At 45.9% G+C, this 26,997-nt stretch overlaps 1 protein-coding gene and 1 pseudogene across 2 annotated transcripts in view; one reads left to right on the forward strand and one right to left on the reverse strand.

The window, feature by feature from the left end:
• Nucleotides 1-1,349: 1,349 nt before the first annotated feature.
• The window catches only part of LOC144094974 (putative defense protein), a 34,000-nt gene continuing 8,352 nt past the window's right edge, over nt 1,350-26,997 (reverse strand). For both annotated transcript variants that reach the window (XM_077628826.1, XM_077628827.1), the window contains exons 2-4: nt 19,803-20,033; nt 17,959-18,169; nt 1,350-1,625 (exon numbers count right to left, since the gene is read on the reverse strand). In XM_077628826.1, coding sequence (XP_077484952.1) covers nt 1,556-1,625; nt 17,959-18,169; nt 19,803-20,013 — 492 coding nt within the window. In that variant the 5' untranslated portion in view covers nt 20,014-20,033 and the 3' untranslated portion in view covers nt 1,350-1,555. The remainder of the gene's footprint in view (nt 1,626-17,958; nt 18,170-19,802; nt 20,034-26,997) is intronic.
• On the forward strand, nt 11,344-12,953 carry LOC144094410 (uncharacterized; annotated as a pseudogene).

The raw sequence follows: 26,997 nt of genomic DNA on the forward strand, positions 1-26,997 counted from the left end.
CGGCGCAGCGACAAAATCGCATAGCGAAAAAACATCAGGACGAAAGAAGAGCGCAGGGAAGAAACAGCACGACGACAAAACGGCACACCGTAGTGAGGTGCAGCGCTACTGGAGGGATGAACAAAATTCATGCACCAGCGTGCATTTGTTGAAAGCAATTTTATATTGAAGCTGTTTTTTCACTTCAAAAACAATTATCTCGAAACAGCAATTTTCGCGACATTTGATCAAAGGTACGTTTTACGATTAGAAGCCAATTTCTTTAAAACATCAATTTTCGACAAAATGTACCCTTTTCCTCGGGAACCAGAAGAAACACCCAACCCAACCTAACCTAACCTATCCAAACCTAACAAACACAGGCGGGAGTAAACTGAAGCACAGTTGTAGAATGAATGCAGGGAATTTCAAGCAAGCAAGGGTTATACATAACCACTAGTTCTGTCATATGCATCGTTCAAGCAGCGCTGTTCCTCAATCAATGAGCCAGACCTGTTTCTTAATGAACCCGCGAAACGAGCACTCGCTAACTCTAAATGTTGCTGCCACAGGTGTCGCGATTTACCGTTTGCGGTTATGGCTGTGATAGTTCGCCCTTCCAGCAGCTCTTTACCGTACTCCGCTATGCTGTTTTGTCGTCGTGCTTTTTTCCCTGTGCTCTTCTGTTGTCGTGCTGCTTTGTCGCTGCGCTATTTTGTCACTCTGCCGTTTTGTCCGGCGTGCTGTTTTGACGCGTGCTGTTTTATCGCCATGCTGTTTTTTTCCCTGTGCTGTTTTGTGGCTCTGTCATTTTACCCTGTGCTGTTTCGCCGCTGCGCTGATTTTTTGGGCACTCATTTGACGCATGCTTTTTTTGTCATGTGCTGTTCTTTCGTGTCCCCAAAATAAGATGATCCCGCTGATGCTCCGCCACATATTGGGAGCGTTCGAGATTGGTTACCAAGGTATTAATAACGAAAGAATAGCAGCATGAAAGGATGAGAAAGCTGTGAAAGCTGAGAAAGCGTATACGTTGGTTTTGTTCACTTCTGATATAATCAGGGGCTCTACCTTTCACACTACTTCCCAGTATATGTATTCTTAATTTACAACCATGATCTTGGTACCATGTTGCTTTCATGAAAATTATTTTTACTTTCGCATGCTTTCTGATATCCTCTTCACGTAGCGGGATTTCGCGGGCTGTTTTCAGTTGCTCTAATCGAATCATACCTGATATTATTCATTTCAAGGCAGCAAAGAAGGTCGTCGAGTACTAATTTTTGCAATATCTAGTTCACAGAACTATACGCAACACATCGAAAAAGAAGAGAGGAAGATCAAAAGGCGGAGAATATAGACAAGGCAGGTGCTAAAAACAGAACGTTTATTTCGAATAGTGACGCTAAATATACATTTTCTATGTACACCCTCAGTTGATAGTCGGCGCCAGTCCTGTATATTTTCTGCGTCCATTGTCCCTGTGTTGTTTTAATTTCAAAGAATAACGTACCAAACAGGCCAAGTTTATGTATTACTACAGTTTACTGGAAACAAGATTGAAGCGCCTGAAAAGCTAACTCCCGGACTTGGTCTTGCTCCTCAGGTCCAGGTAGAACAAGCGGAAGTTGTGGACGACGGTCGCTCTGCAAAATCAACCGGAGAAGAGAGAGTTAAACATAGGCGAACAAAAGTCTCACGCACCTACTCTCGTTCTCCCGCCTCCACCACTTTATCCACCTGCCTCAAGGTTAGGGTATAAGGAACAGTGAACGCGCTCAGGGCCGCCGTCTTCCGCGAACAAGGTTTACAAGACATGTATCATTGAAAAAGCAAGCCGAACCTGTCTGTTATGCTTTGGGGGTTAAATGCGCGACGAAACAAGGACGAAGGAAGAGACGACACGACGAGGGCTGAAACTGAAACTTCAATAGGAGGAAACGCACCCAATAATATAAACACGCTACACTGCGCATAGCCAGGCGTAAAAAAAAACAAGGAAAAAGAGATCATACCATTGAAACCACTGTCAAGTTATATGGCGGAAAGATAAGAATTCGTTCTCAGGCAGTGTAATCGAAGGCTGGCTGACGCAAAAGTCTCCCAATTGTTTGACAAGGAAAGCTTCTACAGTTTCGCGAGATAAAAGAACACGGTGCTTCCAAAGAGTGCGTGTCTTGCATTCTTGGTGAGCGCCTACATTCCGACAGCGATCAACCAATTTGGACCTGTAACCTATTTTTGGACCTTTCATGTTCCCGCAAGCGCGCATTTGAACACCAGCCAGACTAGCATACGTACAGACTGTTGGGAGATAGCGGACCGGCATAAACGAAGTTTATCTTGCACTGAACAATCTTGTTGATGTGCAGCACACTACACCGAGGTCTTCAATGTTTTCTCTCGGTTCTAGCTTTGCAAGAGAGCTGCGCTGCTTGAATTTACACGGGCGCAGTTAACGAAGACAAAAAAGAACAGCAGGACCATTCTTGTCTTTTTTCGTTGACTGTGTCCGCGAAAGATAGCATATACCATGCTATCTTTGCCCCTACTTTGCTCCTACCCTACATTCCCACTTCACACCCTCCTCCTTCCCACGTGGCCTCTCTCCTCAGAGGGATGGCTCTATTTAAACCCCGCCAATGTTGAACACTTTGCCCGGACGGAAACAAGTTCACTTGTCAAAACGTTGGCATGCACCCTCACGTTTTCCTTGCCTTGTTCGCCTTGCGATTACCAATATCCATCTGACCAACCTCTCTCTACAATTGCTCCTACATGGTTTCAACGTATATAAAGCAGAAAACAATAAACACCACTAATAATGTTAGGTTTAGGAAACACTGAGTTCTATGGGTTTAGGGGAGCCAGAGACTCGCCTGATCACCGCGTAAGCATTCACGAGCTTTGCTTCTTTACATCGCAGATGCCAAATGGTAATCACTATGCGGGTAATACAACATAGGCACATACAGCTGGCTTGTTTTTTGGTGTGCAGCATATATCGAGCACTTGTGCTACGTCAGATCTTTCGGTTATTTCTTCCCAAAGCATATAGGTGCCGCTTAGTTCACTGTATGGAGCGGGCTTTGTAATGCCGTTTATTGAAAGTGGTTTGCGAAAAATAGCTCTATGATTGATTTTTCTTGACACAAAATATGCACATGAGAATCTAAGAGGAAGATACTTTTGGACTACTGAACCGAAACTGGGTTAGAGGCCAGTATAACAATCGCCCATAAATGAATTATAAATTCATTGAAAAATAAAACTCTACTCGCCAGACAACTCTCTGGAAACACCACTTTATATAATTTTATTAAAAACTTTAATATAAGTTTTGGCAATATACAAATTAGCATCCTAAACCTCATGCAACAATTTCCGGGGAATGTAGAAGAAAAGCACGCTCATTCATGCGGTGCTTTCAATCAATATTTAAGCAAGACACTTGCCACCTTGATGAAAGCAGGCACAGCAACGCTGGAAATGTCAAACTGTCAGGCATTTCGCTTATACCTGACTCTGGACTACCATCATCGCTGTTAAATCTCAAAAAGAAGACACGAGCCAAATGGAATTCTAAACTCTTTTTCAAATGGTATGTTGAGCAGGTCAGTAAATTTCTTTCCTTTATATTTCTAAAATCCTTGCATGAAGGACACGTACCATCATAATTAAAAATCGCTAAAGTAATTCCTGTGCACAAATGAGGTTTCTCTTCAATTCTTGCTTACATTCTATCTGCTTCTCTTACCAGTACTCTTTGTAAAATACGGCAGCATATCATTTTATATCACATTACTTAGTATGAAGATGAAGACAGCATAGGTCTCCAAATTAACCCGGTTTCCCGTCCAACTTATCCCCCTTTGCGCAGCTGACTGGAACTCTTAATGGTTCCTCGTTAACCAAATAACCATCGAAGGTTGAGGGAAGAGAAGTCTTCCTGTCGAAACGTTGGCAGTTTCCTTGAGGTTTTCATCTCTTTTCTTCAGTTTGTGCTTGAACGAAAGTCGCCTACCTGCCGTATTTCTACCACAGGCATCAAATACTGATATAACTTTGTGAAAGATCTTTCAGAAGCTTTTAATGGAGGATGTCTCCGCCAAATTCTAATTTCAACTGAACAACTTATTTGGACACGGACTGATTGTTTTAGGGCTAGTGATTTCCTCCCAGCTCGTTCTCAGCTCATACAGGTTTGAAACTGCACTTCGGAGACGGCTCGTGTTCGTTCCGGTGTCCCCCAGGGATCAATAATTGCTCCGCTTTTATTTACTATCTTCATCAATGACATCACGATGGATCTAAATTCGAATGTTCGCTTGCTCACATAGGACTTCCTGTTGTGTCATGAAATAGAAACCCATAGCCAACAAGTAAACCTGAGCAACGCCTTAAACTATGCCGTGCATTGTTAATTTAAATTGTAATTGTTTATGAATGAGAAACAAAAAAACGCCTTCAAGTTCTGATTATTTCCTGAGCAACACTCAAATACAAAAAGTTCACAAGTGTCAGTATACTTGGGTGCATCAATCACATCAGATCTTAGCTCGTCAACGCATGCTTAAAATGTTAGTACACAAGCTACATACAAACTGTTTCTTTCTTAAACGCGCACTGCGTCCATAGGCACCCACGGTAGAACAACCTACATAAGGAACTTATTAGTCCTGTTCTTGAATAGGCCAACATGCCTTGGTTTCTGTACGTTAAAATCATTTGGGCATGTTAGAATGAGGGCAGTGTGAGGATGTCTGATTTAGATTTACTAATACCAGAGCACACATTCCTCAACTCAACTTCATCGTGCATGCTCCCTGCGTTGACTAAAAAAGCAAAGGTACATCATTTAAAATTTTATTTTTAATGCTTCGCAATTGTTGTCAGATTGATTCCACAAGCTTCATTAGTGTCAAGCCTTCCAGACGAACAGTTCTGTGTCTTCTATTACTGTTCACATTATTATACTTGGAATGCAATATTTGATCGGTTTATGGAGGTTTAACGTGTCAAAGCGACTCAGGCTGTGGGAGACGCTGTAGTGAAGGGCTCCGGAAATTTCAACCACATAAGGCTCATTAAAGGGACTATGCAATAAATAATTGAGATTAGGTAAAACAGACGAGAGATAGGCATTTGATCACTCGTCACCCCAGGGCAAGAATTTTTGAGCTAGCATCAATAACAGCGAAGATATAGACAATTAAAAATTACGCTCCTCCTCTCCCCCCTCAACTCGTACACGAGGAACACCAGAAAAAAATAAATAAAACTGCTCTGGGACTGGGTCCCGTTCATGAATACGTCATCCGATGACGTTTATTTTGCAACTTCCGGTTATCGCTCCTAGCCCCCCAGCAGCAGCGTCGGCGGCGTGGCGGCATCTCTCCGGTCTCTTCGCCTTCCTGGATTGCGGCACGCGTCAGGTTTCTTTGCTTGTCATCTGTAGTAATTAGCAGTAATAAACCCGGACCTCGAGGTGCGACTGCTCGCTTTTACAGCCGCGATGGGCATCGAGCCCTATGCGCGCGCATGAAGAGCCGTGCGAGTGGCTCCGGAACTCCTGACAGAAGGAGGCGGCAGAGGAAAATTGAAACCATATGCACGAAGGCAACGCTCTGGCTCGCGCTTGCCCGAGAGGGTCGCGCGGCGGCACGAGTACACGATTTTCACGGCTACCGGAAGTGTGACCGTGACGTCGCGGCTGCCGTGACTCCAGCGGATGAGAGCGTCTGCTGGCCTGGTGACGTCATGGGTAGTGTGACGTCTTTGTTTCACGATTTTGGTTCCAAAATCAGTCACTACGAGCACACCAATCGGGCCGCAAATTTTAAAAAACATGGTTTTTAAAAGTTCATAATATATTGCCCGCCCAGTTCTGAAGACTCATGCTTGGTGTGAATGCTTCTTAGCATCATTTCTAAGCATTGAAAACATTTACAACCGACTTTTTATTCGTAGCATAGTCCCTTTAACACACTGGCATTGCAAAGTACAAAATTCATCGAAATTCGACCGCCGCGGCCGGTATCGAACACTTATATTTCGGGTCAGCAGCTGAGTGCCATAACCCTCCTAGACCTCATGCATGGCTTTGGCTCCCCTGATATGCTTATATGTTGGAAATTTAGCTAAAATCTGTGCCACTTTCACAGTAGAGGTAAATATGATGCGCAAAAAAAAAAAAACGCATGAGGGACAGAAGAAAGGAAAACACAAGCGCTGTCACCATGCGTCCATGAGTTTTTTGCACAGCATATTTTCTCCTTTTGTGATGAACTAACAGGCCGAAAATTGATACCCTTCATCAGTTCGCTGTGTCAATTGGTCCGTGTACCGACCTTTGTTGCTAAGCTGTGGAATGACAGTATCTTGAATAAATTAAATAGGAGTAAGATGCAATGAAAATGAAGTGCAGAAAACTGGAAATAGCTAAAAATTACCATGGAAGTGCATAAAAAGAGGTTTGCGACAGGGGTGGTTCGTGTCGCGACTATTGTTCATCATTTATACAACAAGGAGGGAACGTGTGTTATTGGAGGGCAGAGATGGGGTTAACTAATGCTATGGGAGAAAATCACTAAGAACAGGCCAATGTCTTTCAAGTTTATTGCTTGCACAGGAAAATCTACTCTTTATTCATAGCCAGAGACTGCTGCAACTCGTCTCATAGATCTATGGAAACGAAGCAGCTTACATTACACCCAAATTCAGTATTGAAAAGGAGGGTCTTCGTAGCATTTAACGATAGTATAATAAGGAATAGTGCCACTGCGAAGACGTGGAATACCAAGAGTTGAGATATACACTATGGGGTGGTGCAGATTGATGAAGACGGAGAATATCTAAAGACTAACGAATAAATTCAAACACGCAAGGAAACAGGAATGCGGCAAAAAATGAACCATTACATTCTAAGGCGATACAATAAACATCAAACAAAAAAGAACCGTGAAAGGATGTTAACGTTCTCAGATATACGTATGCGAACACTCAACTGTACTTGCAATCCTGTCTGCTACAATGTCTAGAGAATAAGCTAAGAAAGGTTTGCAGGTTGGGTCTAGGGGCTCACGGAAAGGACAGCTAATCAGATGAACGGAAAGGCAGGTAGGTCATCTAGGCGATGCCCAGTATGCCACCTCACAGGTTAGAAGGAGAACGAAGACAGTAACCAAAGATCTGCAGTGGAATGGGATCGGTTGTCCTTTGAACCACTGAAATATTGTGTGAGGACAGACAAGAAAAGTTGTGCGAAAAGTTGGGAAGCTATTGTCCCCAGGTAATTGTACAGTAAAACCATGTATGCGCAGTGGTGGAAATAGGCTTGAAAGCTTAGGACCGGCTACAAAAGCAAGAAACGGGAAAAGAAAATAACCAACACAAAAAAAGAAATATTTCGCGAAAACAGTAACTGCTAACTTGGCACAAAAATGAAAAAAAAAGAATCATATCTCTCCAGTTCATACTGTCATGTACCAGTCGTGGCCACTGTAAGGCCGCCCCTCTTTTCCAGCTGCATACCTTTGCAGGAAGTGAGACACCGGCACACGCGGAAAAAGCTCCCCAGTAGGGACCTCCTGCATGTTTGTAAACAAACGAGGTGGCGCTGCAGGTGCTAGCGAGCTCGTGGTAGGCAAAAGGTCGGGGAGTGGCGTCGTGGATAGGTGTTGAGCGCGGGTTTTCAAGGCTTGTAGGCGCGTTTCCAGTTCCAGTTTCCAGCGAATCACAGCAATGGTTGATGCTTCCAACTTAGTAATTTGTCGAAGTACACGAGCTCGCGGTAGGCAATGAATAAAACAAGTTTTGACACTCTGCACTAGCCGGAATGATTTTACTTCGGGACAATAGTGAGGGGAAGTGCTGGCCTTGTTTCGTCGGAGCAGACATGCGCTCATCGTCTGCTGACATACGTACGTGTCGCGCTGCGCGAAAAGTGGGGACAGCGTCATGTCCCCGATCTCCTGTCTCGCTTATCGCTGTTTTTAGCCGCATGACCACGCACCAGCTAGGCCGACTTGTCCTCTTGTTAAGCTGGTCGATTTGGTGAAAAGTTTTGATTTCTAGAATTATTTTCTTTCTTAGCCCTGAAGTCTAGTTTCGTGACGAAAAATTATAGCAAAATATTGAGTACAAATTTATAAATTACGCTTTTTAGAAGTGTGGTCGTCAAAAATTGTGAGGTAATTTCTTGGATTTCAGTGCCACATTTCTTTGACCAAAGCGAAAGCGAAGATGCCATAAACGAGGGAATAATAATAATAATAATAATAATAATAATAATAATTAGTTTTGGGGGAAAGGAAATGGCGCAGTATCTGTCTCATATCGTTGGACACCTGAACCGCGCCGTAAGGGAAGGGATAAAGGAGGGAGTGAAAGAAGAAAGGAAGAATAGGTGCCGTAGTGGAGGGCTCCGGAATAATTTCGACCACCTGGGGATCTTTAACGTGCACTGACATCGCACAGCACACGGGCGCTTTAGCGTTTTTCCTCCATAAAAACGCAGCCGCCGCGGTCGGGTTCGAACCCGGGGGAATAAACTTTAAGGTTCGTTTTCTGACCTCTCACATTTTCTGCGACTGGATCACTCACCTTCGTAATTCGCATGAAAATCAAATGATTCCATTTGTCGCAAACTATTCCTGAGACGTTGAGGAGCGTAATAAATCTCTCGATTTTTTTCCCTACACGTGCAGTATTGTGTTAGTTATTTTTTGTAAGAAACGTTTTCATGTAACCATGCATGCATAAGTACTGATCATATTCGCGTCATCGTACAGAACAGGGCTTTATGTACATGCTGGCATAAAAAAACTGCGCACTATCTACTCAATTATTTGAGACCTCGGAGGGACTTGACGACGGTGTTAATTATATTTACCCAGAACTGCACCAGGTATAGCTATAAATAAAAGGAATGACTGAATCTAGCGTAGGAATTTCATATTTGCACCAAGTTTAGTTACAAATCGCATGCATGAATAACGAAAACACTTTTCATGTCGCGTCCCCTCTCAATCTCGCCACGTGTCTGTTAGTAGCACGCCTGCGGCTGCTTCTTTCCAAACAAGCTACGCGATCATGTATTACCTCATGAAACATGACACATGCATGATGCAATGAAAAAGCATATGGCGTTTAGCACACTGGAGGAAAAACGCTATGGCGCCCGTGTGCTGTGCGATGTCAGTGCACGTTAAAGATCCCCAGGTGGTCGAAATTATTCCGGAGCCCTCCACTACGGCACCTCCTCCTTCCTTTCTTCTTTCACTCCCTTCCTTATCCCTTCCCTTACGGCGTGGTTCAGGTGTCCAACGATATATGAGACAGATACTGCGCCATTTCCTTTCCCCCAAAACCAATTATTATTATTATTATTAGCACACTTAAGGTACGCTATTCTAAGCACACCAACGTGACCGCGCAAGATTGACACAACTTACCAGACTTCTTTCTACTCGAATGAAATAATTACGTCGTCATATAAAGAAACAGTTTCAAGTAAATATTAAATGTCACAAAACGCGTCATTAAAACATGGTGTGCTGTTAACAAAAAAACGCATTCCCTGGGGGCGAGTGAACCTTTCGGCGCCCCGTGCACTCCGGCTCAAGCTGATAAGTACGTGTGCAGCTACATATGTCTTTTTTTTTCCTTGAGCAATTATCAGCCTACTATCCTGAAGTTCAGGTGAATGAACGCAGTAACTTGCATGCTATTAAGTGCATTGAGTGGCAGTGCCTATCGACTCACTCCCAGACTTCGCGCTTTACTACCGTGGCCCAATGCCTGTTAGCCAGTTTCCGAATGCGGCATTTATGCGCGAGAAACCTATCGAGGCTAATTTAATTTTTTTTATGCTACTACGCGGATCCAGCAGTGACGCAGCTGGTCAATATATGCTTCTTCTGCAGTGCACAGGCTTGAAGCAGCCGCCGGTAACTGCGGCAGCTGCGGTAGGCACGGGCAAGCGGAACCTGTTTTGCCTACCATGCGAAAGTCGCTGCTAACATCAGCGCCACCGCATCTTTGCGACGTCGCGGGGGTGAAGGAGATCCATAAGCGAGAGCCCCCGAGTGCGTACGGGGAACGAAAACGGTACGGTTGCTTGACGCATGAACCCCTCCCCCCCCCCCCCCCCCCCCTAACGACGTGGGCTTCGCCGGGAAGGCAACTGCTGCGTCCCGCCGGGCCTCGTGAACAAAAGCGTATTCCCGGGAGGGCCGTGACGGACACCTGTCATGGCGGACAGGCAGTGCTCACCAGGAATGTGGGAAGGCAAGGGCAATCCTTAATCTGGTTTCTCGGAGCGGCAGACAAACCCCTTCATGCTTATTATCTGTGTCCCGCCGTCGGTAGCGCGGCAGCATCGTGGGCCCTTTCGCGCCCTCCTCTGTTGCTGACGGGCGACGCGGACAGATGGTGGGTGGCGGTATGCCTGAGGCAAGGATTAGCTCCGAAGGGAGAGCGCGTGGATACTCTCATTTGAGAGAGAGTGGTGGCGTATTTGGTTTTTATTTAGTTTGTGTTGTTAACAAGACTCTGGGTTCGAGGCTAAGCCCAACCCAAGGCGTGGTCCCCATCTCTCATATTATATTTCATTGGAGAATTGACGCTTAGGGCGGGCAACTGAAAATGACCGCCCTTAGTCCTTTGTTATTCAAGTGCTTAAAAACGCATGTAAACGGATGCAGTCGAGTCCAGTCTGAGCTGGGGCTCCATGCTTAGCTTGTAACGTGATGCTATTTAGGCTCTAACCCGCCGGGTCGATGAGTAAAGTAGCGCAAAATTTGTTCTTTTGTAAATTCAGTTCTGCTTTTTCCAGTTTAACTCTGTATATGTATGTTGTAAATATATGCTCTGCTGACATCATCTACAAGCTCGCCTCCTGTCCATCTTCCAAGCCGAACGACACTAGAGGAGTTTGTGAGCCATCCTCGAAGAAACGGACGACCTTTGAAATGCTACTGGCGCAGCCGACAGGATTCGGCACGTCTCATCACCAAGGGCAGGGATCGCAGTAACAACCACAGGCCATTCGACACGTTGCAGCGAGGAGCTGTCAAGGGACGACTCCACCTCGGCTGCTGCGAATGCTGCTGGAACGAACGCATCATCCGGGCTCTGGGCGGCAGACAACAGATCAGCGCCGGGTGAGTAAGATTTCTTGCGTTTTGTTGAAGCAGTCATGGTGGCTAGTTTGTAAGACCCATGGTCGATACGAGGAGAATGCTAGCCGCTAAAGATAGCGAATCTAATCCTGAGAATGAAATGAGGTCGAATCCTCGCCAGGAGCAGCAATCGCTAGAGGGTGGTGTAGAAACGGGGATGGATCAGAACGAGCGAGCGACTATGGAGGATGATTTCAGTGTGGAGAGCAGGTTACAGGCCGACGACCAGAGACAGACGTTGTCACTAGGGGCTACAGGAACTGATACAGAAAAAAAGGCTATTCGCCGTATGGAGTTAAATGTGGAAATGGAGCTACGAATACATGAAATTGAATCCAGGGAGCGACTGGCACTTAAGCAGATGGAGCTTGGGTTGTCGAATGGTCGAATGTCACCGCTTGGGTCGGGACAGAGTGATGAACGGTGTATAGGCTCAGATTCAATATCACAATGTGCGAAAGTCCTTAAGGGCTACAGAATGTCATGCGATGCAGATGTACCATTGTGGTTTGAGGAGGTGGAGAAGCTTTTCACTACTTTCAGTGTTCCAGACAGTAGCCGAGTGCACTTAATTTTGCCCGCACTGACAGAGCGAGTCAGATACTTACTTCGTAACCTTGACCGACCCGAATGTACTGATTATGAGGCTGTAAAAACAGCGGTTCTAGAAGAATTAAAACTCACTCCGACTGGGTACCTTGAGAGATCTGAGAAAGCAGCGAAAAGGAAGGAGGAGACGTGGGCTCAGCTTGCGTCTCGCGTGAAAACGTATTTAATGTACTACATCCAGGCTAGAAAGGTAGACTCAAAAGAGGCGTTGACCGATCTCATGGTGTCCGATCGCATTAAGTCAAGCCTCAGCCCGGAGGGCATTGAATATGTGCTCCTTCGAGAAGGAGAGAGTTGGCTGAAGCCTAAAGAAATATCAAAGGCCCTACAGACCTTTGAGCAAGCAAAAGGTAAAGGGGCGGGCTGCGAGACAGATTACAGTGCCAGTACTGCAAACGGGCCAAAAGCAGGGTAATGTTGAAAAACCCCGCAGTAAAGTGCCACCAGTGCCATGGACTGGGCCATGTTGCTAGGAATTGCCCGCGAGTAACAGCAAATGAGCCGCGCCAGCAACAAGCATATGGGCACTGGCGGAGGGTGCAAAAGGTCGCGCTAGTAGATGAGACAGGAGTAAAGGACGCAGCGGTAAACCAAGGCGCGGCTTTAACTGCTAAAGTAGGAGTGCCTTTGCAAAATTCAAGGGCAGCCGCATCGAGACTACAGTTCGTAGAGCTTGTATGCGGAGACGTCTGCACCGAGGCATTGCTTGATACGGGAAGTGAAATTACGGTAATAAGAGAGAGCATACTACCGTAGGTGCTGACGGAACCATCGGGGACAGTGAAGCTAGTGTCGGCTTTCGGCAGATCTATTCAGGCGAAATGTGCGACGGTCCCTCTAAGTGTATCTCATACAGGAACAATCGCAGACGATCAAAAGATAGGCATAGTATGTGCCCTCACCAATGAGCTTACTGAGGGGGTGGACTGTTTGCTGTCGCCAGAAGACAGGCAGCTGCTTAAGAAGCACAGCGATAGAGCGTTCACAACAAGTACTAGTACTGCAGTAAGTATGGCGGCAAATCAAGAACCTACGGATGCGGCAAATCAAAATTGTGAGGCACTGGTAAGCGAAGTTGACAGGGCACCAAATGACGACTTTCCACACGAGGAAGCAGAACCACCTTGGAGGGAAGATGCAGTTTCGCTGTCTAGCCAGCGAGAAATGTTTCGAGCAGCGTAGATCGCTGACGAGAGCTTGAGGAAGGCAAGGGAAAATTCTAAGCACGGAAAGGCGGGTATGTTCGTTACTGAGGGATTGCTGCACCATTGGGATTCAATAGCGGGTACCTAAGTGCGACAACTGGTGCTTCCCCAAAAGAGACGAAAGGAAGTTCTGTCCTTGGAGCACGAATCGCCGTGGGGTGGACACCTGGGACCAAGTAAGACGAAGGCGCGCATAAAATACAATTTCTATTGGCCCGGTATGGAAAATTAGATTTCAGAGTGCTGCCAGTCTTGTCATGATTGCCAAATCCGCCCGGGCAGGCGTCACACTGACTACATATCCATTACCCCATTAACTAGTCCTGAAGTGCTCAAGAAAGAAGTAAGCCGCCAAGTGGAGGAGTTTCTTAAGTTAGGATTAATTTATCCTGTAAAAAGTGAATTTGCACACCCAGTTATGTGCGTGGGAAAGAAAGATGGGTCGGTGCGAATGTATATTGACTACCGAACATTGAATACAGGAACTCGTTCATATGCGTTTCCGATGACTAACTCCAAGGAGCTAATTTTTCAGGTCGGCCGCGAGCAGTTTATCACGCTAGGGGATTTAAGGCGTGGCTACTGGCAGGTACCGATGGGCCCCCACAGTCAAGCGCTTACCGCATTTGTGACGCATGAGGGGCCAGAAAATGCGCAGTGCGCATTAGAAGAGCTCAAAGACTCGCTCTGCAGAGCAGTGGCGTTGAGCACTCCACAACCTCACCAGCCGCATTGGCTTTTCACTGACGCATCAGCAGCGGCTGCCGGGGCTTCCTTGACACAAATGACAAAAAAGGGCAAAGAAAGACCTATAGCGTTCGCGAGTCGTCGCGGCGACGCAACTCAGGCGAGGTGGTCGACCATAAAGTGCGAAGCGTTCGCTATTATAGGGGCTCTGAAGAAGCTCGATTATTGGCTCTTCGGTGCCGTGGTCAATGTCGTCTCTGGCCACAACCCCCTGTCATACTTCACGACGTGCACTCCACATGGGGCGAAATTGGCTAGATGGGCGCTGCCACTTCAGCGTTATAACATAACAGTGAAACATAGGAAACGCACTAAGAATGGAAACACAGATGCGCTATCCAGGCTCCCCAACTTGACATGGGAGTCAGGTACCACCATGCCAGCCTCGAGAAGGCGTGAATGTTCCCACTCAACCGACGCTGGGTGAGCAGGGTGCCGTGCGTGGAAGTCGGGCACTTACGAAGAGACTTCTGCCTGGCGTCTGCATAGAACGGTGCCCGCGAGTGTTGTGCGCAGACATGTGAACAGTGATGAACAATGTGGCTTTGTGTGTGCTTCGAATGTGCACTCTGCGCAGTGCATGATGTTGCTGCCCATTCAGTGGATTGTACAGCAGCTTGCACCAATGTTGCGCTTTAGTTTATTTTATTGATTGTTTCTTTGCTTTGGTTCTCGAAGTGTCGAGTACCCAGGAGAAACTGTGCCCCCGGAGATCTGGCACTTGTAATGTGAAAGTGTTGCGGCATCTTTGTTAGTAAGCATAAACGAGCTGAACGCAAGCTCGGTTTATACTCTTAGAGGGGGCGTGTAAGGCCGCCCCTCTTTTCCAGCTGCACACCTTTGCAGGAAGTGGGACGCCGGCACACGCGGAAACCGTTCCCCAGTATAAGCGAGAGCCCCCGAGTGCGTACGGGGAACGAAAACGGTACGGTCGCTTGACGCACGGTCCACTGCCCCCCTCCCCCACGACGTGGGCTTCGCCGGGAAGGCAACAGCAGCGTCCCGCCGGGCCTCGTGAACAAAAGTGTATTCCCAGGAGGGCCGTGAAGGACACCTGTCATGGCGGACAGGCAGTGCTCACCAGGAATGTGGGAAGACAGGGGCGATCCTTAATCTGGTTTCTCGGAGCGGCAGACAAACCCCTTCATGCATATTAGCTGTGTCCCATCGTCGGTAGCGCGGCAGCACCGTGGACCCTTTCGCCCCCGCCTTTGTTGCTGACGGGCGACGCGGACCGAAGGTGGGTGGCGGTATGCCTGAGGCAAGGATTAGCTCCGAAGGGAGAGCGTGTGGATACTCTCACTTGAGAGAGAGTGGTGGCGTATTTGTTTTTTTTTAGTTTGTGTTGTTAACAAGACTCTGGGTTAGAGGCTAAGCCCAACCCAAGGGGTTGTCCCCATCTTTCATGTTATGTTTGATTGGAGAATTGATGCTTAGGGCGGGCCACTGAAAATGACCGCCCTTAGTCCTTTGTTAATCAAGTGCTTAAAAGCGCATGTAAACGGATGCAGTCGAGTCCAGTCTGAGCTGGGGCTCCATGCTTAGCATGTAACGTGATGCTATTTAGGCTCTAACCCGCCGGGTCGATGAGTAAAGTAGCGCAATGTTTGTTCTTTTGTAAATTCAGTTCTGCTTTTTCCAGTTTAACTCTCAGTATATGTATGTTGTAAATATATGCTATGCTGACATCATCTACAAGTTCGCCTCCTGTCCATCTTCCAAGCCGAACGACACTAGAGGAGTTTGTGAACCATCCTCGAAGAAACGGACGACCTTTGAAATTCTACTGCCACCTTATTCGGGCAAAGTTCTTAATCTCCTCCGTGCACCTAACAATCTGCTGCCACTTGCTAGGCTTGCCTTCTTTTGGTATCATAAGTCATCTTGCATTCGCAGTAAATGACCAGCCCGTGCCCATTTATTCTATAATTCGGCTAGGATATCATTAATCCGCTTATGTTCACTTACCCATTCTGCACTAATTCTGTCCTAAAGTTACATGTACCATTTAAGTATGAACCGAGAGCTGATATTTGTTTACCATGCGAAAGCAGCATAGAAAACAATCGTCATGCTCTCGTAGACTGTAAAACGATATATATGCAGATGGCAAATATGACATGACCAGCATTTCGGAAGCTCGGGCTTTTATGCATGCAGGAAGCAAAATTTAGGAACCAGCAGCACAGAGGAGACAAAGAATATCCGGAAGCTGGTAGAGTGAAAGAAGAATGTTTAAGTCACCCGAGCTGTCGCTTCAGGTATTAAAATATTGTACCTTAAAACCTGGAAAGAAAATGGTTTATAAAGGCAAAAATCTAATATTCAACTTGAAGGGAAAAATTACGATATAAATAAATCAAGGTTTATTCCATTCGAAAAGGTGGGGCTTACCACCACCCTGATTCAAAGGCAATTGCAATGTTATCTATCTACATCCTTCAACGCTGCCACTTGTCGTTGCGCTGTGATTTAAAAAGCAGGCTCAGCTCAGTAATAGCTGAGTTTTACGAATCAGCAAGAATCAGTAAACAGTGATAAATTTCGCATAGTTCTAACGAATACGCTTCGCACACTACGTAAGATTCCCTATGAGCAGGTAAAAGCAGATATATTGATATATGTCGGTTAGTTCAGTTAAGAATGACAATCAAGGTGCGATGAACTTACTTCATCCTCAATGAAATTGTTAAATATAATGAAAACTGTGTTCGCACGAAGGAATGCGACTTAGACTTGCAAGAAACGCTGCAAAGTTTGTGGAAAAAATTACCACACACGCCGAAAAACATTCTGAAATCATGGCAATATGCTAAAAAAATTTAATCACATGTACTCAGTTCTAAGTCGAATCGATCACCGTTAATCTTTTTAACAGAAAATATCCAGTAATGGAAACTGAACGAAATATTGTATTCATTAAGCCTATAAGTTCATAGTTTAGAAACAATACAATGCAGCCATTTTTATTAGTATAAAATTACTAGGAACTAGAGGTCTTCCAGTTGAAATGTAAAGATGAACGACAGTGTTGCGGTTTTTTAAACCTTTGTAAAATTGAGCCATTTTTCGAATTTTATATAACTTCCAATGCCTAAATAGAAATCACGCGAACGGTCTAGATGTAGGAATTTAGGCGGAAGACGGTAAAAAGGGAAGTTTAATACTCAGAAAAAATTGCAGCCTCAAGTTCTTATTGATCCTTGTCTCATTACTGCCCTAACAGTTGCCCTTATTGAAACGCATTGCACAATAGTGTTTCAACACTGTTTGCGACTTTTATAGTGCGAAAATTTGGGATCTAAAATTTATTTTGTAGTGCTTCCAACAAAAAGTATGCATGAAACTATTGATGAAATGTTTTGCATCCACGAAATTTTATATTTCCTTCTGCAGACATGCAAACAAGCGATTTGGCGAAATCACCAAAGCGACGTTCTGCACCTTTTGCAATGTATGACTTTACCTGAATGAAAAACCACAGTCTTTCTTTTAAATGTAAGTGCAATTAATTTATTCCTACACATTTGCCCATCAAATGCTTTCATGAAAACAAAAAAATCGGCTGGCGATTTAGCATCATTGTGTCAAATATTGCGCGGAAGCAGTTTTTTGCAGCTGGGCACCACTGCAGCGTGCTTTAAAGCGCGAATGAGGTTACCGTTGACCCAGGGAGCCATTTATGCGCGTCTGCAACTGTTTCATCTTCAAATGCAATTTCCCTAATATACTCCGGTGGCCTATGCTCCAGTGCCACAACGTTGTTCTCGCCAAGGCATGCAACACACTTCTCTCTCCCAGTACGGCCACATAGCTTAAAACGGAGTTTTGATGTTAGCATTAGTTGAACAAGGCGGCGTGAGTGCACAGCGCAAGAGTGTGTTGCAGCTTAACACGAGGCGTGATCAGCTTTGGCGATAGCATAATGCTCGAGTGCAGTGGCCAGCGAAGCTGATCTGTTCGCACTGCCGCGGATTTGAATTCCTCTCGCGGCAATATTTTATGGACATATTTATGGCTTCCCCAAGGTCACCCTCACGTCAAGCTTCACCCAAACCGGTGAGCCGGTTTAGCCTCGTGAAGTAGTGTCTCGCACTAAAAAGGTAATGGTACATTTATTGCTGCCCTTATCTGGCCACACTGGAACAAACCCATCTACATGTGGTAACGCTAAAGACTCTAAGAGAAGTATGCCTGACGCAATCATTGTCCTGTGGGCGTTTTGGCGAACTCACATGAAGTGCACTTTTCCTTCCGTGCTGGCAGGTGCCTTCCAGAGCATTTTGACGACGTTTTTCTTGTGCTTGTTCACGTGCGTAGCGGCAGAGCAGTCCTCCACAGGCTTGTAGATGGCGCCACGTTGAAAGTGGCCCACTTGGTTGTCGTGCTCGTCGAGGGCTTTCACCATGAAGCCCCTGAAGTACGCGCTTTTTGAGAACAGGGTCACTGCACGGAAAATATTGTTTGAAAGGCCTGGGATTAAATGCAGGACATATATTAGAGTATGAAAGCATTAAGGTGCACGGTAAAGGAAAACTGCGCCTGTACTCAGGCGACAGTTGGGTTCCGCGGCAACGAATGTAAATTTTTCCTCGCAAAATCATTCTCTTCATTTCTTTTCTGTAATTTTGTCAAACCAGCACTCCCAATACCGAGCTGCTGGCTTGCGTGTGCCTGCTTAAGTTGCTGACATAGGCACCAACCTATTAAGCAGAAGCGTAGACATGAGCTGCAACATACAGCACCCAATGGCGCACTTCATGTGCGCAAGTGATGTCGCTTTTGGAGCGTCGATAGCAGCAGAAGACAAATTGCGTCTCGCTTCCCACACCCTCCTTCGCGTGTTTCCGAGACCACCAGAAATTACTGTAAGCTTTCAGGCAGCAACGCTCAGCTCTGAATAGCCAGTGCCGACGCGTTAAGGTGGGGTATAGATAAATATATCGTAGCAGTGGTACTGTCGGAACTATGGCGAGGACCAGCCAGCTCGACATTGTAGGACTGCGAACTCTTGTAATGCATCCACTGCGAGGTCTGGTGTCTATTTCATTGACGGGAGCCGCAAGCGAAGCGAGTTGTGGCCTATGGCCAAAGCGCGATGTGAGGGTCGCCACATTATAGTGAAAGCTATATGAATGAAACTTGGCGTAAGTAATGCAAAGAAGAAAGTTTTTTTTACAAAAGAAAGATACATTTCCCAAGAAATGTCTAAGATTTTTTTATTAATTGAATGGTACAAATGTGTAACAACATAAATTCATATAAGTTGGAAAATTGCTTTTTCGGAACCTTTTAAAATTTTCAGTAACTACAACTTCTCTGAATTATTTTTGCCAAGTTTCATTATCTTAGCATTCATTATGCTGCTACTGCGGATTATTTTATTGTTACTTTTTCTTAACTCTCACACTACGTTAATTTTCTTGTTCCATCCTTAAATTTCAATTCTGAATATATAAAATCGAATTCGCCGGCATTCGTTCGTCATTCTAACCGTCATGCTGGATTTCCATGGGCGAAGCTTAAGTTTATCCACCGTAAAAGAAGTTACAGTGAGTAAATATACCTGCAGCACCCTTCATCTAGAACCCGAATACAGAAATCGATGAATGAACAAGGAGATTTAAAATTAGTGCCTTACATAAGCTGTCTGTAGAGACGAACTCAAAGATGCAGCTTAAACACTGTGACTTCGCATGGGGATAATGCGGTGCCGATCAAAGTGGCTACATTCGGTCTGATAAGAGTGCTGTATTACAAAAAGATACCGTTGTTGTACTCCCTCATTAAGCAAGTATTGTGTGGCTTCGGCTTTTCATGTTGGAAGCAACGCTCTTTCGCACTTCGTGGATTATGTACCATATGAACTTTCGTCCGTTCAAGCATTCACTGGGGGAATCTTTGTTTCACGTGCTTTCCATATGCCTGATTATACTGGCTTATCGACAGAGCTTCTATGATTACGCCCCCAGTTTCGCCAGCGAATCTTACTCAGCAGCGGACAGCATTTCTAGTAACAATTGTTTTAACGTTCCTGAGCGTTAATAAAGAGCAAGTAAAGAAGTTTGTGCCCGAGTACCCGTTATAGAATCATTGGGCTGAAACGCCGCTTTCTCCTGCACAAACTGGTAAGGGGAGTCGCTCCCGTTGAGCTGCTGGGATCCCTGGTGAAAGGGAAGCATGTCGTCACAAACGTAGCCAGGTGCGCCGTCAGGAAACGCCAAGCAGGCACCCGGTGTTGACAGGACCAGCGACAGAGCTGCAATCCACGATGTTGCATTCCACGCCATGCTCACTTGTGTTTCCCAATCTGTAAAGGTAAGCAAAGTCATTCCTGTTCTTTGATGCTAAAACAATTAGATTGAGGCATTAATAAGAAATGAAGAAGCTTTTTGTCAGCATAAACTTCAATTCGAGCAGGCTTTGTGTTTGCTCCTCACTACTTTGTGGTCGAATACATGCGTATTAGATGATCCTTGGCGATGCGGAATGTACAATCTTTGTCACAAACATACAGCCCAAGGGGTTTGCTTACAGGCCGTGTAGCGAGGTTATTTAGCACATTTGACAAGCCTCAGTTTGGGAGAGTTGAAGGTTCAAGCTCCTCCCGTCTTCGTGAGATTAGGGTCACTAAGTATGCAAGGGGAGCCGCGCTGCAGGGCTCAGAAGACCCTTTGGCCTGTATAGTTTTGACAGACTGTACATAAATTATTGTGTTTAGCCCGTCGTAGCAGACTGCGTTAAGACGCATGTATAGAACATGCACTGTTTGCAAATACTGGTAAATAATCGTAAATTCTGTGGGTGAATGCATTCAACTTTCGTACCAAAAACTGTAAACTCAAATATTGAGAACAGATTAAACAGAAAAATTCCACATGGAAAGGTAACACTCATCGTAATCCTCATTGCCAAACTTTACAATGTGACACAACTACTGAAAACGAGCCATGACATTCAAGCACGATTCAGTTTCTTTCCGACGAATACGATACTATCCTAAGTATGTTTGGGAACCAAAAAATTCACATTGCAGCTTCAAAAAGTAGGCTCCAGAGCATAAATCAAGAATATTATGAGCATAAAGTTAAACAACAACTACATCAACTATATCAGTACAGTCTCAAGCAGAACATTTAGGTTCACTTACTCTCAGCTACCACGGCTTACAGAAAGCACTCTTGACGAACTTCATAGACTGCCAGCACAAAATTGAAAGAATTCTATTGTTGATGCTTGGTAGCCTGTCAGGCGCTTGTCAGCCTCTGACCAGATACGACTGTCAGAGACTGAAGATACTGATTGAAAGTTTAAAGTTTTAAAGGTTTAATATTTAAAGGAATAACGATTTCATCAAACTAAATCGAGGAGCCACCGTGGTGGCTAAGTTGTTACAGCGCTCGGCTGCTGACCCGAAAGACACGCGTTGGATCCCGGCCATGGCGGTCCAATTTTGATGAAGGCGAAACTTTAGAGGCCCGAGCACTGTGCGATGTCAATAATTGGCTTTTTTAGGGGGAAAGGAAATGGCGCAGTATCTGTCTCATATATCCTTGGACACCTGAACCGTGCCTTAAGGGAAGGGATAAGGGAGGGAGTGAAAGAAGAAAGGAAGAAATAGGTGCCGTAGTGGAGGGCTCCGGAATAATTTCGACCACCTGGGGTTCTTTAACGTGCACTGACATCGCACAGCACACGGGCGCCTTAGCGTTTTTCCGTGCGCTTTAAAAAGCCCCACGTGGTCGAACTTGCCGAATGCCTTCAATACGGCGTCTTCATAATCTGAGTCGATTTGGAACGTTAATCAAAAATCATAAATCTAATTGTACGAGTAGGACTAAGAATGGAACACAATTGTTCATTTAGGTAAATCCTAAACTGTTGAACCTTGATCCAGATATGACATACCGCACTGAGAACTTCTCGTTTCTGTATGCCATCTGAAAACAAGCCAATATATTTTCCTTGAATTATGTGGAAAACAGCTTATGCTGGTAGCCACTGCAGAGTCGTTAAATTTCTTCTTGTTGTTGAGCATTTTTACTTTGTGCATGTTCTTTTATTTTCTCAGGTGAACATATTTCTGGTTATTCTCTTTTTTTACCTTGTTGTATTCTGCCTTTGACATTTTCAATTGTGTTACGTCAAAACTGTGGAATGCATGGTGTCGGTCGTCCAGTCATGAGACCTCGTGTGTAGTTATTAGCCCTTTTCACCTAGATAATTGTATTTGTCTAAATTTCAGTGAATTCCAATTCCCATCCGCAACGTCATCGAGATGCAATAACGGTTCTAGTTCGTTTCAGTTTCATTTTACTTCTGTTGAAAGTTCGCCATTAGTTCCACCGCAGGCTACATACACGTGTGATTCTTATTAAAGCGAGAAAGGAGGCTCGATGGTATTGCGTTGTTGCTCTGTTGCGTGAATGCGCTGAGGGGTGGCAAGGCCTAAACGTGACATTCACTGGTCTTGTTGCAAGTGTCGACTTAAATTTTATTTCATTTTTTTTTTCAGTTGCGCCACGTCCAGTCGTTGTCTCGTTCAGGTCTGGTCACCACTTAGCGCATCCAAGCAACAGAGCAATGTTATTTTTGGCGTCTGTCAAAACTGTACACGCTATGAGAAATAAAGCAATAAATTTGAGATATCAATTCGCCATAATATATGGCCGTTGGTTTAATTAACTAGATTAGATAGATGGTGAGTGTCGAGGACGAACAACAGTAATTCAATATGAAAGTTTACACCGGGAACCTGCGATCTCAGTCCATGCCCGTGGTCCGGACTGGAGGCCTTTCGATAAAGAAAGAACAACAACATACATAACGACAACCTTCGCGATAGTGAACCCATCGTTCTATCACTCCGACCCGAAGTCTCCAACCTCATCCATTTGTTTCCTGCGAAAAATTCACCTTACCATTCTTTATACACCAGCCAGGGTGTATCTGCACCGTCTTCGGGTAACTCCTTTGTCTTTCAGCTCTCCAGACCACAAAGCCAATTTCTCCGACGGTCGCTATGAATCGCCATTCACCATACAACCAGCACACTGCCGTTACCCAGCCTTTGGTTCATGGAGTCTTTGGCCCAACCTAAGACAGGGCACCTGGCCCTTGTGCTGGCGAGCACTCTACCACCTTAGCTGTTCACGCAAAAGCTGCATCATCAAGTGCATTTTCTCTCTGTCTCCAATAAAAACATAACAATTTATTCCCCTTACATTCTGTGCATGCGTGCTATTCAAGACCCCCTGTTGAAAGCCGGTCACCAGCACACCAACGAAAAAGCCAGGCCTCAGCCGACTTACGGTCCCTCTAAGAAGTGTGCGCCATTATCCTCTTTTCCCAATTTTCAAATCCAATCTCAATTTCCTTAATTCCATAGAAGTGCCCATGCACTTAAGGTCCAAAACTTATCAGCAGCGATGAATAAACTGCTAAGATACTGCTTACAGCTGGGCATCTGACTTCATGACGACGCTTTGGATGCCGTCTTGCACACCACTAGGTATAGCGCACAGCATACAGAATTGTAAGCAAAGTGGAAGAAAGGTACTACGATTGAACAGGCGCGCTCTGGCGAGGGAGCAGGTACTTAGTGTGACCGGATGAAAGGATCACTTCTAGGGGCAGGACGTGTTCGAGGAGGTATGCTCTGGACCCATTCTACTCGCGGTCTCACGGAGCAGCAGCCTCCGCAAGGAAAAACATTCAGGGGGGGGGGGGGGGGGGGGCGGTGAAGCGGAAGCCTTTAGCGTCATGTGGCTCCTTGTGTCGCTGATGTGTGGTAAATAAGTTGATTAAAGACTACGCAATTGTTCGCTTCACTACACTTTTGCTGACGTTCAAGAGCGCGCGCGCTTGGTTGCTGGAGACACAGCAGAGCGTTTAGGCGGCATCCTTCCAGATCAACGTTAAGGAGGCGTCTGGGAAGATTGCCTGGGGAGCTTTCCTCTCTAACGATGATGGCGCCAATCAATGACGTCACACGCATGCGCAGTATGCTGAAGCACAGGTGCATTCTCTGCTGGGGCCTAGCGCATGCGCTGTGCATTATCGTATACTGCGTTTCAGTTACGACATAATACACCAACCACTGGTACTATTAATTAACTAATAACTAAGTGATTGAATGATCAATATAAATTAACTAATTGGTAAGTAGTACTTATAATTATATTTACTTATTACTAATGACGTATTGCTAATTACTAATTGTTGATTACTAATTACTATCCAACAGTGAGGACACTTGTCTGCTTACGTAGATGAATCCGAAAGCATGTGTTTTGAGGAAAGGACGCAGTAGCTCTCAGATCTCGAAATCTCGGTGGACATCTCAACCATGTTTGACTGACAGTTGTAGTGTGATACTTTTCTCCGAATATCCCCGCTGGCGAGTCATGGGCCTATAAATGCTTTCGCCTTAAAATTGGCGACGTCACTCAGAAGCCCACAGTTACAGCCTTGAGAGATCCCTGTCGCTGTTATTGACACACGCCCAATTCTAATTTGGACGGACGGATTTTTTCAATTTTTTTCAACACGACGTTCCATTGATAAGATCTGTAAACTATCTTGTCCTGAATTTCTGGCCGTCCTCCAATCGAATGAAGTTCGCCACTCGAGTTTTCTACAAGGATTCAAATATTCAGTCGCACAGCAGTAAACCAAGTGCAAGCCAGTGCGGAGGAACTTGTTGGTGGAATTGACAGAATATGAGCTCTAACTATTTAAGCGCCTCGAGCTTGCACCCGCCGCGGTGGCTCAGTGGTTAGGGCGCTCGGCTACTGATCCGGAGTTCCCGGTTTCGAACCCGACCGCTGCGGCTGCGTTTTTATGGAGGCAAAACGCTAAGTCGCCCGTGTGTTGTGCGATGTCAGTGCACGTTAAAGATCCCCAGGTGGTCGAAATTGTTCCGGAGCCCTCCACTACGGCACCTTTTCTTCATTTCATCTTTCACTCCCTCTTTTATCCCTTCCCTTACGGCGCGGTTCAGGTGTCCTCCGATATATGAGACAGATACTGCGCCATTTCCTTTCCCTAAAAATCAATTATTATTATTATTATTAATATTACTCGAGCTTGCGTGCGTGCGTCCGCCATAGAGACCGAACAAATGGTGCGCTGGTTATGGCCTGCTGCTTCACTTTGATCTTTTTGTTTTTCTTTTTGTAATCGTTGAAAGAACTGTTACGATGTCGGCCTACTGAATAGAAACTTTGAGAGGCGAGTTTCAGAATACCTTACTCGCTTGCTTCAGGGTGGCTGCGTTTGTACTTGGATTTGATGGTTCGTTGCGGACTAATAGCATACGCCACTGATCCGTGGATTCCATACCTAGCGCCATATGAAACCAGTCTACGCAGCAGTATAAGCGGCACTCTGAAGCCACCGAACTTGCACTGACGCTGTTCGACTGCGGCAAGTATGGTTCGAAGCATATACCCGTTCCCGCTTGACTCTGTTCCACATGAAATCGAATGAACGAATTGAGCGACTGAGCGGCGGAGCGCAGCGAAAAATTTCTAACTTGTTGGAATATCGTCGCTCTGGCAAAGTCTCCGCGAAAACTCGCTATAGGTTTCTTCGTCACGGCGGAAGAACTCGGCAGTGATTTCGCTAGCATGTGAAGCGTTTCAGCATGTGGCGGTGGCTGCGAAGCTCCGTCATCGGCTACCGAAGCGGGGGACGGATCAGTCATGCGATCATGTGTGAGCGCGAGCCAGACCAAAAAAAAATTTATGTGGGTTAGCTCAGCTAATCCAGGATATAAAAAACGAAAGATGTCGGCGTTCACTGTGTTCATTGGCGTTGGCGTTGGCGTTGACGATGTTCTAGACGGCGATGGCTTTGAGCAAAGGAAGGGCGCATAACTGCTCCCTGGATATGCGGACGCCTCATTCGTTCTTTGGTACATGTCGCGGTGGTGAGAGAGAGAGATGTGACCTGAATGCATTAACGCTGACAGCGTTGTGGCTGACATGCAGCACTGCAGCAACAGCTAGGCCGCAGCGTTCATTTGGTGGTCAATCTCTCGCGATCAACCATTAACTGCATGCCACCTCCCAGGGTGGCAGGGAGGGCGCGCTATCTATCCAGTGTGCGGAAGGCAATCAAAGCAGGTTTTTCCAGTTGGACACCAACGCCACGTACATGACAGCGAGATTGAGGTCTCCACTGGCCCACGGAGCCGGTTGTGCGGCTTTCCTTTCGCGAATATGAACGTCCTATGCAAAGTTGTCAACACAAATGAACTCTATGAACGCCGTCGGCTCACTTGTTTTGTTTGGTTTTTGAGGTAATGAAATGGCACAGTAACCGTCTCACATATATCGGTGGACACCTGAACCGCGCCGTAAAGAAAGTGATAAAGGAGGGAGAGAAAGAAGAAAGAGAAAACGGAAAATTGAAAGTTAGATTTTCAGGAAAGGCGCGGCGCGGCGCTGCGCAGCGGCGGAACACCTGTGGCTCGGTGCTATTAGTGGAGAGAGAAATCGCGGCGAGGCAAGCGTTGTGACGTCATGTGCCTCCCCGGAGCACCGCCGCAGCGAAATCTCAAGTTCGCGGCCAGTAAACCTTTCGCTTTAAAAGACGACGGAGGCAACGTGAGGCGCGTGACACCTGCAGCCGAAAGCAGTGAAGGTAGGGCGACGCGCATGCACGCAAGCGATGCATCCAACCCGCGTTTAGGGATTACTGAAGGTTGTTTAGGGATTCTTGTGTTTAGGGATTACTGAAGAGGAACTACCTATAAGGGCTTTCTGCTGTAAAACAGAGGAGTCACTGGCGCGTTCGAATGCGCCCGCGGTTGGCAAGCGGGGACCACGTGACGAGCGAAAATGTGAGCAACATGCATGTGTAGCGACGCTGGCATCGCCAGCGCCGCTGACGAAGACGAAGCTCAGAGCACGAGCTCGCTCGCCCAACTCGGAACGCATTCGGCAATCGGCCTGGCCAGCAACGTGGACGGCCGCTCCACCGGCTCACCAACCGCGGCTACCGGGACACTCCAATAAATGTGGATCACCTGCCACACATGTTCGGATTTAGCCAGTGACAGGTTTACTTTCTTTCAATGAATTTGACATATTAGTTATACAAAAGTAAATATATTATTACGTGCCGGCAAGCCTATGAATGAGACGAGATGAAAGATGGTTACAGCATTAGTTAATGGCAGATGGCCTGGCGCGAGCACTCCTGCCCGCGCCACTGCACACGTCGTCTTCTAGTCCGTCAAAATATTAATACTCACATCCTCTCAAAGA

This window comes from Amblyomma americanum, chromosome 6 (assembly GCF_052857255.1).
Source record: "Amblyomma americanum isolate KBUSLIRL-KWMA chromosome 6, ASM5285725v1, whole genome shotgun sequence".
Lineage (NCBI taxonomy): Eukaryota > Metazoa > Arthropoda > Arachnida > Ixodida > Ixodidae > Amblyomma > Amblyomma americanum.